The sequence below is a fragment of the Pleurodeles waltl genome, chromosome 4_2, assembly GCF_031143425.1.
Source record: "Pleurodeles waltl isolate 20211129_DDA chromosome 4_2, aPleWal1.hap1.20221129, whole genome shotgun sequence".
Lineage (NCBI taxonomy): Eukaryota > Metazoa > Chordata > Amphibia > Caudata > Salamandridae > Pleurodeles > Pleurodeles waltl.
In genome coordinates, this window is record NC_090443.1 from 1,092,272 (window position 1) to 1,106,243 (window position 13,972).

A 13,972-nucleotide genomic window follows, 5' to 3' on the forward strand; every position below is an offset into this window, starting at 1 on the left:
TACACTGGTCCTGATTGGACTTACCTTGCGAAAAAGGACTGTTTGACTGACACTGACGAGCCTCCATGACTTGAGCAAGAATTCTCAGACCTTCTGACAAACTCTGATAAAAGTCAAGAAATGAATTAGCAAGGCAAGGGTAACAATAAAAGAACTATAGAACCTGTAGGCATTGTGCTGATACAGGGAATTGTCAAAGCAGATTGCGGGATAAGATAGAGACCATAGGGTAGGAATAAGGACTAACAAGCAGCAAATAATACAAGAAGGTACTTCGATTGATCTAGTGCGAGATTAACATGGAGCTTAAATAATGTAAAATTGCCCATGTAGTTTTAGTGGTTGCCGTAGTAGTATCTATAGTTGGATGGATGTTGGATATTTCTATCTCTTGGAGAGAAATGCTTCACCAAATGTAGTTAATGTGAACAAAACAATTGTTGGTAATCGAGAGATGCATGTACGTAGAAGTTCTCATGTCCCACAAACTGGAAGTGTTTATGATTACACTGTTTATTTCCAAATGTTTGCTGAATATGGTAAGCTTATGAAAATGAATTACTGTTACGTGTGCCATGATTTTATATTTTCAGGCGCAGAAGGCACTTTGTATTTTCATTTGCCCCATTCATACACCTTTTCCTGTTCTGTATGTTTTAATTTATTCTATCATCAGTGTCCAATCAAGATGTTTTATCCTAATTATGCATGTCCCTTAGAGAATGTCCCTGGGTCAAATGGTTTGAATATGTATATTTGGGCAGCAAAACATGCTAACCAATTTTCAAGGGCTTATAAGCGACATGAGTAAGTATATGATGTCATTTTTCACCCCGCTAACTAAAGCAAACCTAATGCTGACTCGCTTGAATTAATGTGTAAACTTAGCCAAAGTTAAATAGTTTTTGTAGATTAGATGAATGAGAGGATTAGAGAGGAAGATGAAAAGGTGAGTAAAAAAATTGTACTGAAACCAAGAGAAAGTCAAGAGGAGAATAAGGAAAATAATTTATACCCAAAGTTTAATCCAAACCTATCTAAGAAAGTCACTTTACGCATTGTGTAAAGACGAGAATGCAACAAGACAGTCACAGATGTAGTTTGAAGTGAATGTGACCATAACTATCTGGCAAAAGGTAGAGTGTTTGTAGAGCTTGAAGTAAGCTGTAAAGGCATTTATTATATGTGTGGCAAAGCAGCATACTTTCAGTTGCCGCACAATTAGGTAGCAAGCTCTTATGCAGCTTTAGTTTTCCAAAAATATATCACACAAATTATATAGATAGAAAATGTGACCGGTGCTTAAGGAGGAGTAAGCAAAAGTTTCAGACAGATCCTCGTGATATCTTCAGTGCAATCATTCCCTCAGTGAGTCAGGGAGCAGCACTAAATGATGTAAAGGTTAGAAAATTGTTGCCTTTAGTAGATTAGCTACAACTACTGCAGGTGCTTCAACCGTTACTAACAAAGAATTGCTGGCAATGAGAGACTCAATAATTCAAAACTGTCTTGCATTTGACACGCTTCTTGCAAAGGAAGGGGGAGTTTGCAAGGAAATATGCGCTAGGCAGTGCTGTGCTTAAATTCCTAAAATAGATAACCAGATTAACAGCTATATTGCTAACATAAGTAATACCACTGGTGAGCTAATTGCATAAAAGAAACAGGTGCCTGAGAAGGGATAGAACTATATTTAGTTCTACAGGGAAGGGATTTACCAAAGTAGGTGAATGACTATGAAGTGTGTGTAGAGGAATACTAAAATTGCTTTTAAATCCCCTACTGGTTATATTAATTGGTGCAGCATGCGAGCTGGCCTGTAGGATAAAGAAGGTGTCGGCAAGGAGTGGGAGAAAGAGAGCAGAAGTCAAAGTAGACGAGATGCAAAGTGATGAATATGCAGAGACGAAGGAAATGGATGGATATAAACAAAAGAGTCCAAAGCTAATGACGACTGTTCAGTGATATTTTGAATAAAGTGTGATGATTTGGGAATCACTATAGATGAAGCTGATGAAGTCAACATCTAGAATTCTATTTTTGCAAACTGAAGTAATACTACTTTATGTGAATCAGAATAACTTAGCATTTGTCATCCATCTTTAAAGTGACATCGTACTACACCAAGTGATTACCTTGCCATTTAATTCTCTGCTGGAATAAACATTTACCAGACTTCACAGAGCATGCTAAAAGCTTCACTGACTATTTTACACAAACAGCATCCTTTCCAATGTCGAGTTTAGCTATCTCAGACTGAATAATGAGATCCAACTTGGGCTTGGATCTCCTAGTGGCGAACAACAAGGTCACTCAATGGATCAAGAATCGTAGGACCTAATTATCCATACATAAACTTCAACTGAAGCACTAAGAAGAAATCTGCCCCTTGGTATACCCCGTAGCACTGGCTTCTAAAAAAAATATGAGAAAAACTGAAAGGAAATGGAGGAAAAACTATGGGGAACCAAGTAAACTACAATATTGAGAATCCTTGCAGAGATATTGCCCCTGAAATTAAAAATGCCCAATCAGCATATAGCGAAACAAAAATCAACGGCGTGTCTAATTCCCCGCAAGAAATGTTCAAGATTGTGAAATCGCTATTGGAGCCTACTTCAGACACCTCCTCCCTTGAACCTGCTCAAACTCACTGTAATGAACTGGCAATATTTTTTCTTTAAAAAATCACTGACATGCATTCAACATTTCACGAGTTAGACAAATACTTTGGCCCTCCTCCAATTAATGATAAGCAGGAAATGGAAGAATGCAGTCTCACAGACTTCCCCAATCTGACTCCGTAAAGCTTTGTGACCTTATTTAGCAGAGTCAAATCCAGATGTCCACTTGACCCTGTCCCACTGCACATTCTCTCCAAAACAGCTGAACTCTCCTTCACAACAATGCTTAAACTGGTCAATTTTTCACTCATGAAGGGAATAGGACTCCCCCCCACCCCTATGGAAACATGACATGGTAAAAGCTCTCTTGAAATAACCCAACTTAGATGCCCTCTGTCCTGGAAACTATGGGCCCATCACGCTACTTCCTGGACTAAGTAAGGTTTTAAAAAAAGCATGTACATCAATCCCTTTCTAACTTTTTGTAAGTAAACAATGTCCTGCATTACCCAGACAGGGATTCGCCTAAACACAGCACAGAAACCGCACTCTTGGTGGCAGTAGAAGAATCAAAAATGCTGCTTGATTGAGGAGGTACAGCGGCCATCCTACTTCTCGACCTGGGTGCATCATTCGACACTGTAAATCATGACATCCTCATTGAAAGAACCAATAGGGCAGGAGTCACCGGACTTGCACAAAATTAGCTCTTCTCCTTTCTGAAGGACAGGACTTTTCAGGTCTTTGATAGATCCTGTTTATCAGATAGCTTCCCGCTGAAGTGTGGAGTACCACTGTGTTTGTCACTGGGCCCTACATTTTTCAATCTATATTTGTGCCTCCTCGCTCATTTGGTGTTGCCATTTGGTATATCCATTGTATCATATGTTGATGACACCCAACTGGTGTTTTCCCTCACCCTGGACAGGATTGTCAATCTGTCTCATTGGGACCTCGCCTGAAGAAAGTAGCAAGCTGGATTGTCAAGTCTTGCCTCAAATTAAATGGATTTAAGACTGAGTTTATGATATTTCTCAACAACTTTAACCTCCAATTGAGGCTAGGCTGGCCAGATTTCCATGGGCGCACCCCAGCCCTCAAGATGGTTATCAAAAGTGTAGCGGTATGGCTGGACAAATCTTTATCAATGGAAGTTCAGACAACTAAACTTTCAGCCAGCTGTTGTGGCATCCTTAGAATGTGTTGCCAAATCTTACACCTGCTCCCCTTCCTTTCCAGAAAGCTTGTAGTCCAGGCAATAATTCTCCCCCATCTAGACTATGGGAACCAGCTATAAGTGGGAGCGCCAAAAGCTGTAACTAAAAAGCTCCAAGTTGTGCAGAATGCCATAGTCCAAACCTAGCTCAACCTCCACAGACACAACTCAGCCTGGCAGGCCTTCACCACTCTCCATTGACTACCAGTGGAGCAGAGGGTCAAATTTAAAGCCCTATGCATTGCACATAGGGATTTCTAACCAAAGGCCATTCTATCATTGGACCTTTGATTTCATCTTATACCCCTAGAAGAGCCCTTATGTCCACCAATGCTAGACTGGCCACAGTCCCTATTATACGAAGAGCGAGAAGTGGAGGGCGTTCTTTCAGCTACAATGTGGCAAAACTCTGGAACACCCTCTCTCATATATTGCGGCTCATGGACAATGAACCGATGTTTAGGAAATCCCTGAAAACTTGGTTGTTTGTTAACTAAACCTGGTGTAGTCCATGATGTGCTGGGATGCCCAAGGGTAGCCATGCGCTCTATAAATCTACATAGAATAGAACAGAATAACATACTATGTAACGAATGTGTCCTCTTGTACTATCTGGTGTAAACGCAAATTCCATGTAGTGTAATTGTGAGAATAACCTTGAATGTATTCTATTGGAAATGTTTCTCTTACTTGATTTCTATTGAGCAAAAGCATTAGAACCCATGTACTAATACTGTGCTTCTACGGATCTTTTGTCTAGAATACTATAAATGATTGTGATCTTTGGGAGAAAAGGAGTCGTCTTTTACCGACTATTAGAAGGTGAATCTCTTGTCATTTTTGTTCTGATCTCTCCTGAGTTTAGAACTTTCTGGTTATGAGTTTAGCACTTTGACTTTATTCTCATTTAATTTAAAGAAATGTTGACTTGTCCTTTGATTCATTTTAAACTTGAGATCGTCTGTCTGTCCTCTTCGGGGTCCGTTTCGTTCGCATGACAAGGCTTTTTCCAGTTATTTCGAAGGCAGACGAGTCAATTTGTGAGCACAGAAGTCAATAACGCGTCTACACCGCTCCCAGTCCAAGATAAACAACTCGCCCAGGGAAAAACAAATGAGTTGTGGGTTTGCGCGCTATCAGCCGTGTTTAGGCTTCAGCATGTTTTCTTTTTCTACCTATATTCGTTTAATTCAACTTGTATATGTTGTTGAGTTTATGTGCGAGTTTATTGTGGTTGTGCAAGTGGATGCATGCAAGAATTGGGTAGTGGGTGGATGAATGAACGAATAACTGAATGCTGAGTGACAGGGCCATGCATGATGACTTAATGAATACCTAAACCTATCATTGACTGAGGAGGCACTGTCATTTAAAAGCCAATCCTGCATCGCCAGTTTACTATTCTCAGTCCACGAGTGTTGTTTCAGTCTATGACTGACCCACAGAGGGAGATTCCAGTATCATATGAGGTGACATTTTGTCGTATTCTGATTCGACAGCTCAGCAGTCACCTCACCTCGGCCACTCCTCCAAAGGTGTGCGTGCTTAATCTGTTTCTCAGAGAGAGGATTTTGACGTTTAGGGTGCAGACGGAGGGTGCTTGCTTCCTCTTTGCGAATTTCAAGGTCGGAGCAAGAACCCTTTATGTAAGGAAACGTTTTATAAACGCGGATCAGCCTCTGCTACTTACAAGAAGAAATCCGGTATCCCCGTTTTGGAGTTAAACTAGGCATATCTAGAACCAGCCCTAGTTTGCAAAAAGGTCAACTGACGCCAACTTCTTCACGTCTCCTTGTCTCCCCTACTCTTTGGTGACCAGAGAGGGGCCGGAGGCAGTTATCTTATCGGCCCAAGACCCCTCCGATGGGTCCGCGCTGCCCACCTCTCTTCCTCCAGGAGGTTCGTTCTCGGATTTCCCTGCTGGCGAAGGGCGTTAATGGGAGCCTAACCTGGGCCAGAATGGCCGACGGATATCTCTGACACAAGCTGGAAGAGAGGAAAAGGCGCTGAGAAGCCACAAACCGTACAGCCGTAGCAAGGAAGCGTCCTGCGCCGACCGGCAGGGCACCGGTGATAGAGAACCGGCCAAACAGACCGAACTGCGAAACCTCTTGTCTATCTGACGAGGACCCGTTGGCGAGACACAGCAAAGACGAAGCGGAAGGTCGCCAGAGGAAGGAGTAGACGGAGGGTGGAAAAATAAATAGAACCCAGAACTCACTGAAACAATAGCGGAAACAGACGGGAGGAGGTGTGAACAGCAAGCAAAATACCGAGGCCGCCCGTCGAGTTGAATCTGAAGCAACAAAGCCAGTCGTTTGAGCTAAATTGCTCTGAGTTGACCTTACACACGTAATTCATATATAAAAAGCCCTACAAAGACTGCGAACGCTGAGAGAGGGCCAGCACACACCTCAAGAAGGGAGAGGAAGGCATTACTAAGGGTAGGGGAAGAGCCATGGCGGCCACCCATGCCAGCAGCCTAGGACAGGCTACAGGAAATGAAAAACTGCTCCAAGGCTCCAAGAGAACCCTGGCTTCTAGCGGCATGCTGCACGCCCAGGATGGAGACTGTGAGAAACTGGCGCCTACATGTGGTGAGTACCTTCTTACTTCCCCTAATAACTGATAGCCTCCGTTTTTGGAGTGTGCAAAAAATAAATCAAAGGGATTTTGTTGTGAGCATGATTATTTACCATATAAGTTTCCGTGTCATTTTTCATTTTAGGCTGAGACTACTAAACAGCGCATGCTCTGTCTGTTGCAAGACATATTGCTCCTGCTTTACAAAACTCTCACACAACGCAGCCGCAGCGCTGCACTCGAAGTTGCTGTGCTGAATTGTGTGAGAGGGAGAGAGGAGAAAAGCACCAAAAATACAACACTATGACACCCCCCTCACCTCTCCCCAGCAACTGCACATAATCAGGCTGCTGAATGCCACCTCACAACTTTGCACCATCGTACGAGGGTGTCTGCGTGAGTCTACCATGAGTTGTGTACTGGAATGTTACCCTTTCAGTACAAATTACTATGCCTAGACAAACTGTAAAACTTTTCCCACTTTGTAAGTGTGCTGTACAGTAGAGCACATATGCAAAGTTGGAAAAGAGAGGAGAAATAAAAGTATTTCTCCTTTTAACGCCCGCTTCAAAGTGGCATTATTTTTTGGTGCAAAACCTTGTTTACTATAGTTAGTAGATCGGCTTTTCATCAAAAAGCATTGTTGGTACTACAGGAACGCCCATGAACCACCCAGGTAACCCATGTTGACGTAGAGTAATGCAAAGCAGTGCAAAGCACTTCTTTGCATTACTTTTAGGCAACCTTCCAGCGCAATACAAGATTTGTGCTGGAAAGTAAATCCAACAAAAAATGTTTTGTACAGGTTTGCATCTCTTTTGGGATGTAAATCTAGCCCTCGTTGGCTCACCAGGAATATAGAGGGCCTGGAACCTGCCCATTGCTTATCATAGTTGGCTTTCATTTCACTCTCATTTGTCTGCTTCTTATTCATATCCCAGGTTGTCAATCATGTGTTTGTCCCGCCTATGCCATCTGCAGCACATATGGAAACAGGAAAACGCCTATTAGGAAGGTTTTTGTGCAGGAAGGTTCCCCTTGGCTTCCTTGGAGTTAGGCTGCCAAAACGGCACCAGTGCAGGTGGAAATGATCGGAATGCACTGCATTGCATAAATAGGGTGCATTCCTGCTCTTTCACTTTGGTGTAGGGCAGTGCAGCAAGATAACTTACTGTGCTGCCCTACACGGAATCCCCATAAACGAGGTCCTACTTTTTTCTTCTGCATTAAGCACTCCATGAGTGCATGTTTTCGAGCTGCCTCCCTTGAGTACTTCTCTCCCCTCTGCACTCCATATTGCTCTCCGTCGCACATGTGCTTCCCCCCCACACGTGCCCTCATTCTCTCCCCTTGTTGTTCCTTCCTTGACCCACGTCCTTTGTGTTGTTTTCCCCCAACCATGTGTTCCTTCCATCTCCCTCTCATCCTTCCTCATGTAACTTCAGTGTCTCCCCTGTGAGTGGCAGTCAGAAGTCTGTTTCCTTGTTTGTGTCATAGCGCCCAGTGCCTTAGTCTTCTTTCTGGGGTATGTAGTTGAATGTAATGGAAACGTAGGGCTGAATTAAGAAAAGTGGCCCTGCATCCGATGAAGCACCACTTATCTTGCGCCCCCCTAATGCCACCATGTGTGCAATGTATTTATGATAAGGCACACCATGGCGGTATTAGGAAAAGTAGCATAAAAAATGTTGACACCATTGTGGCGCTTTGCTCCACTGGCAGCCAAAGTTTTGATGCTAGTGGAGCAAAGTGAAAGGAGGCCCAACGATTACGATGGGTGTGTCCTTTTAACACCTGCTTTTAGCAGGCGTGAAAAATGACGCCAAAAATGGCACAATTAAATCTTGTAGATTTCATTGCATAATTTTTGCGGGCCTCCTTGTGCCGGAACTCTCCCTTTGCATACATGTGGCGCAGATTGTCACAAAGTGGTGCAATGCATACATTGCGCCACTTTGTAGATATGGTGCAGCAATTTTGTAAGCCTAACAACACATTAGCATTAAAAAAATACGCTAATGTGGCGCTAGGCCTTCTTAAATTTGGGCCGTAGTTTGTAATTATTTTTGCCCGGGTCAAAAGGACAAGCTTTTGGATAGAGAGTTCTCAATCTCCTCTACTGAAAAAGGGAGAGGTAGGACCTTGACAAACTAAGTGATGGGGCTGAGCTCAACATTGTCCTGGAGGACAACAGCTCCCAGAAGCACTCGAGCAGTTTTGTTGTGCTGCCATTTAAAAACCTATGAGAGCTGAAAAATGGAAGCAGGTACGCTCTGTCTCTCAAGGGAAGTCTCGGTGGGAAGATGCGGTGCACATGCCTTATGGCATGGCAGTCAACAAGGGGTTCAGTTAGAGCTGTGCATTCCGTGTTACACATCATACTTGGGTGTGTTGGTACAGGAGTACGCACAACTTGGGAATTTGAAGGGAAGTGGGTGGATCGGCTGACACTTGAGAGCCATGTAATGCCCTACAAGAAAGCCCAGGAAGCAATATAGTAAAGCCCCCAGATCATATCGACATAAATTCTAGGTGATTCCGTTTAACGAATTGGTGATTTCTGACATTTGCACTGCTTTTTGACAGTGAGTTGTAAAACAAAAAGCCAGACTTGGTGACCACGACATAGCTGATAACCCTACTTGTGGCTTCACCCTTGCCACATTCCCAGACTTGGGGGTGTGGGAGAAGAATGTACGGTTGTTATCAATGGATTGACTGTTGTCAAGTGTGATTAGCCCATCCAGACTAGATTTCTTGCTTGGTGTTCCACCAGGGCAATCAGCCTCTACCATGCATCCTTTACCACAAATTACCTTTACCACACAATTAAGTACAGCACAGAAAGTATTTGCACCTTTATCAGCAGTACTTTACCACACAGGTAAGTATTTCCTTCAAAATAACATACTTTTGTGTCATTTAAAAACATAGTTTGTGTGCAGGTAGAGAGAAGGGGAGGTACGTGAAATCTTGGAGTTGGAGTTTGAAGTTTAGGGGTGAGTAAGAGTGATTTTAGGGTAAAGGGGTGGGTAGAGGTAAAAGGGGGTAGAGGTAATTTTAGGGTTTAGTGGAAGTAAGAGAAGGTAAGGGTAATTTTATGGTTTAGGCCTAGGTAGTGGTAAAAAGGACGTAAGGGTAAATTTAAGGTTAATATGTCGGCGTAGGTGAAAAGAGGTAAGGATCATTTTAAGGTTTGGCATGTGTAGAGGTAAAGGGAGGTAAGGATAATTCTTGGGTTCAGAGGCGAGAAGAGGTAATGTCCAACCTCCACTAGTTGTAGTTCTGATTCATTATTAGTGCAGGACCTAATTCAAAGTAAGGCTGGATGGGTTGAGCTACTTGCACTTAACATGTGTCAGTTAATGTTTCTGAACTTCTAAGATCCCTGCATCCTAGTTTTCTAGGGTTTTTAAGTCTCACCTAAGACAGCGCATGTTACAAGATATATGGCAAGCTTACATTGGCCTTATAGGCCGCCCAGTATGTACCATTGGCTGGCTTTGTTGTCACTCTCATTTGCTCACTTCTTATTCCTCAATTCCTTGGGCTTCCTTTCCTCTTTTGGTGTTTGTCCTTCTACTGCAGCATGGACCAATTACTTGTCTTTTCAATGTTCCCTTTTCAGGTGCTACTTTTTTTCCTTTTGGTTAAGCATTCAATGAAAGAACATGCTTCCTCCCTACCCCACACCTTCTGTTGTCTTTCTTGATTGCCTGTCTGCACCCACCCTTAATTTTCCGTCTGATTCCCTGCCCGACTTCAGTTGTCCGTGTGCCTCCCCATCACTCCCTTCTCTGTCCTCTTTCCATGTTCATACTTCCTTGTTGCACTATAGTTTCCCTCTGTGCCCAGAGCCCCTGTTTACAAAGTGGTGGGTTTGCACTCTTTACATGGCCAAAAGCTGCCTCCTCACATAACTGTAGATCGGGAGTATCCACTGTAGGTCGAGGAAGGGCATGTCCTTGGTAGATTTTTAGGCTAACCACCAACTATGTATGTGAATTTTGTTGGCATAGAAAGTCCCCTGCATTGCTCCGGAGAGCATGCTGACGTCGTATGTGACTGTTTTTTTTTTAGTTTTCTTCCAGAAAGCCCAATAATCCTGTGAACTGTGAAGTCGTGGTTGGGCCTCCCTGTTATCTCGACCAAGACCTCAGAGCAGCTCTCTAAAGTGATCGTGGACACCCATAGTGCTCCCTCTTTAAGAGAGTGCCTGCTGGCCTCTTTACCGTGGAATTGAGGTACTGGCTATGGTGGCAACTTGTTATGATAAGATAACGGATAGGCCCTTCTACCTAAATCAGGAGCCGATGCCTACCAGCTTCTCTAGTGTAAAAGGTCCGTCAGTCTACCTAAACCGGAGTCTTTCACGTTCATCTGTGCAGGGGATAGGTGGAAGGCACATGTACACATGCATGCTTGTGTGTAGAGTTGATTGTGAGGTCTGTGTGCCTGCCTGCCCCAGCTTACTAGACTCCGTGGATTTGTGCCAACCTGAAATGATGCCCGACTTTGTGTTGCTCCTGAGTTCTCTGCTGACCTAAGAGCCTCCAATTTGCCTTCCCTTCTCCTACTCCCCAGTATCTTCCTGCAGGTGGGGGTGTTCTGTTCCTTGATCCATTGTTAGCTGCTTCATTACTCTGCCAGAGTAGCTCCCAGCACTTTCACTTTTATCTGCCTAAATCTTAATCTGCAAGTGGTATGGCTTGCTGTCTGGGGTTAGTAAGCAAAGTTAACTGGGAACGTTTCAAACCTAGAGGAAGTTCCTACTTTCCAAGGACCCATGCATAAGTTGATCATGCAGCGTGCAGCCATTTCACCCTTTGAATGGAGGGGTCCCCCAAATAGTGAAGAGTGCACCAGCTTAGTTGGCCAGCTCTGACATTTATAAAAGCTTTCCTGAGCAGCACTATGTTCTATGATTTCTCATGACCAATGAAGGAGTTGTGCCCTAGTTCATTTGAGGAAATACCGAGTTCCAGAGGGTCTTCCTAACCTTTGTGCTCCTGTAGATTAGGGACTACATCTGGGCCAAGAGTCCTGATGGAAGTGTTGCTGCACAGTCTAACAAGGGGAAGTGCACTGACTGCTGGGAAGGGATGCAGGACTGCACACAACAGAGTCGAGCTTTCCTGGTAGGGTAGTTAATCAACCGAGCTACCTACGGACCTCAAGGGTTTCTTCTGAGGCGTGCCACACCCCAGGAGAAGAGGTCACCCAGCTGCTGTGAAAGAGAAAGACCCCCCATGTTCGTCCATGGCCTTCCAGCATTGCAGGAAGCCTGTATCAAACCTTAGTAGCCCCGAGGAGCCACGGGCGCCTCTTTATTTCCATAATTTAGGATGGCAACGTCAGAAAGATAGCAGGGTGAGGCCCATCGGATTGCAGAGCCGCAGACCACATTAACATCCACTCTGGGGCTGTGGCGATATGTGGATCACCTTATCTAGCGTCCCTCCTCTCCCCAGCCCCAAACCCGTCAACCTGCAGTGCTGTGGAAATCCAACCCGGACTAGCAGCGTCAGAAAGCATGAGGACTGTTTGAAATGATATGTTGTTACAGGGGCACAAAATGGAGTCCAGATTTCTCTGAAAGCCCAAAGGAAAGCACCGCAATACTTTTTAAATATTGTTTTTAGTAACATTTTCATGGTATCCGCACTACAGGTGACTATGTGACACAATGTACAGTAATGGATTCTTTTTCCGTGAGAGTTACAGGAATGCAGTCACTTTATGTTCTTCATAACCCCATGTACAAACACAGCAAATACTTAACTGAATCTGTCCCGAAGCGAAAGAGCAGACAGCGTGCCCACTGCCCCTTGGCACTGAACAGATAATTGTCTGGTGGACTCTGTGCTCCGGCTCAGATAAGCTGCAAGGGTGGGTTTGACTCCTCTGATTGAAATCCGTTGGCTCGGGCGTTTCCAAGTAGCAACCCTTGCCCATCCATGCCTTCTACTTAAGCTGGTGCTCAGGGCAGGGTTGAAAAATGCGTGAGCCAGCCCAGTCTCTTACAAGGTTTGCTTCCGTTCGCCAACCACAGGATATAGATGACTTTGTCACAAGCAAGGCCGTCGCTAACAATATCTCTGGTGAGGAGCGCCGCCTCGGCTCTACAAACTGATAACCACAACATCGGTGGTCGAGAAAAAGGGACAGACAGGGGATTGAGACAGTAAAAACATACTTTGATTCAAAATTGGAACTAGACTAAACAAAGATATCTCCAGCAAAAGGGTTAACCTCCAGAGTTTCAGTTGTATGTGAATTTGTTTTTGTTCTCAACAGAGGGATAATTTTACCTAGGCTGGTAAACTGGCGGAGGTGGATGTAGTTAGAGGCGGGGTTCAAGATCATAATCAAGGATTAGGGACATAAAAACTCACAGCCCTCTTTCGCCTGGGTTTATTGTCCTCAAACAGTTCTCCAGTCTAGCAATTAAAGCACCATGGGGCCATTTTAAGAAAAGTGGTGCTTCATCTAATGCAGCGCCACTTTTCTTCCTCGCCCGCTTAATGCTACCATGTGTGTGCTGTATTTATCACTGTGGCGCTTTGCTCCACTAGCGTCAAACATATTGACACTAGTGGAGCAAAGTGCAAGGAGGCCCATTGATTACAATGGGTGCTTCAAATGACACCAAAAATGGCAAAAATAAACCTCGTAGATTTCATTGTGCCATTTTTGAGGGCCTCTTTGCACCTGGACACCCCTTTGCATAGATTATGCATAGCGCATGTATAATGTGGCACAAAGGGATACAAGGTGGCGCAATGCATGCATTGTTCCACTTTGTAAATATGGCGCAGGGAAAAGGCCACCTTAGCATAAAAAAAATGATGCTAAGGCTGTGCTAAAGTGGCGCAAGGTGCTCTGAAATCTGCCCCCTTGTGTTTTGTAAATATATGTAACACTTCCTGTCGCTTCTAAGTGATGTAAAGAGCAGGTGTTATTATTGCCTTATTTAGTGGGTCATGGGCTTTCAGACAGTTGCAAAGCCGAGTATCCCTGAGAATCTAACTAAAGGCCCACCAACACCACACGTTTCATTGGCGACTGTCAACCTTTAAACAACATGCTTTTTACTAGTTTTTGTGCATTGTAAGTAAATGGTTACATGAGTTGGCATAGTTCAACGTGAAACTGCTGTATTTATTTAAGATGTACAAATCAATACATACACTCAGTAAGCTACATCACATTTACATAAAATGTGTCAGCCTAACAGCAGCATGTGGTTAATACAAATAAAACACATAGTGGCAGAGCCAGAGGCGCTCACTTTGTGTTCCCGTTGCACCCTTTGCCTGGCCCCTGATAATGTCAATGTAAATAATCGCATTTTACAATTGAAATAAAATCGTTTTTTAAAGCATTGTTCACCCAATTTACACCACGTACCTTTCCAAATGACTAATATGCATTTTAGGTGTCCATTTTTCACAATTCATGGTGCTGGCCTAATAGGACTCTCGGGCAGGCAGTTAATATCCAGGGCCTTGGAACAGATGCAGGCCCATATTTATACTTTTTGACGCAA

The 13,972-nt window shown here is 43.9% G+C and overlaps 1 protein-coding gene across 1 annotated transcript in view; it reads left to right on the forward strand.

Annotated features, from left to right (window-relative positions):
• Positions 1 to 5,410: 5,410 nt before the first annotated feature.
• The window catches only part of LOC138292019 (C-type lectin domain family 2 member B-like), a 41,183-nt gene continuing 32,621 nt past the window's right edge, over positions 5,411 to 13,972 (forward strand). Inside the window, exon 1 of the mRNA XM_069230333.1 lies at positions 5,411 to 6,437. Coding sequence (XP_069086434.1) covers positions 6,299 to 6,437 — 139 coding nt within the window. The 5' untranslated portion in view covers positions 5,411 to 6,298. The remainder of the gene's footprint in view (positions 6,438 to 13,972) is intronic.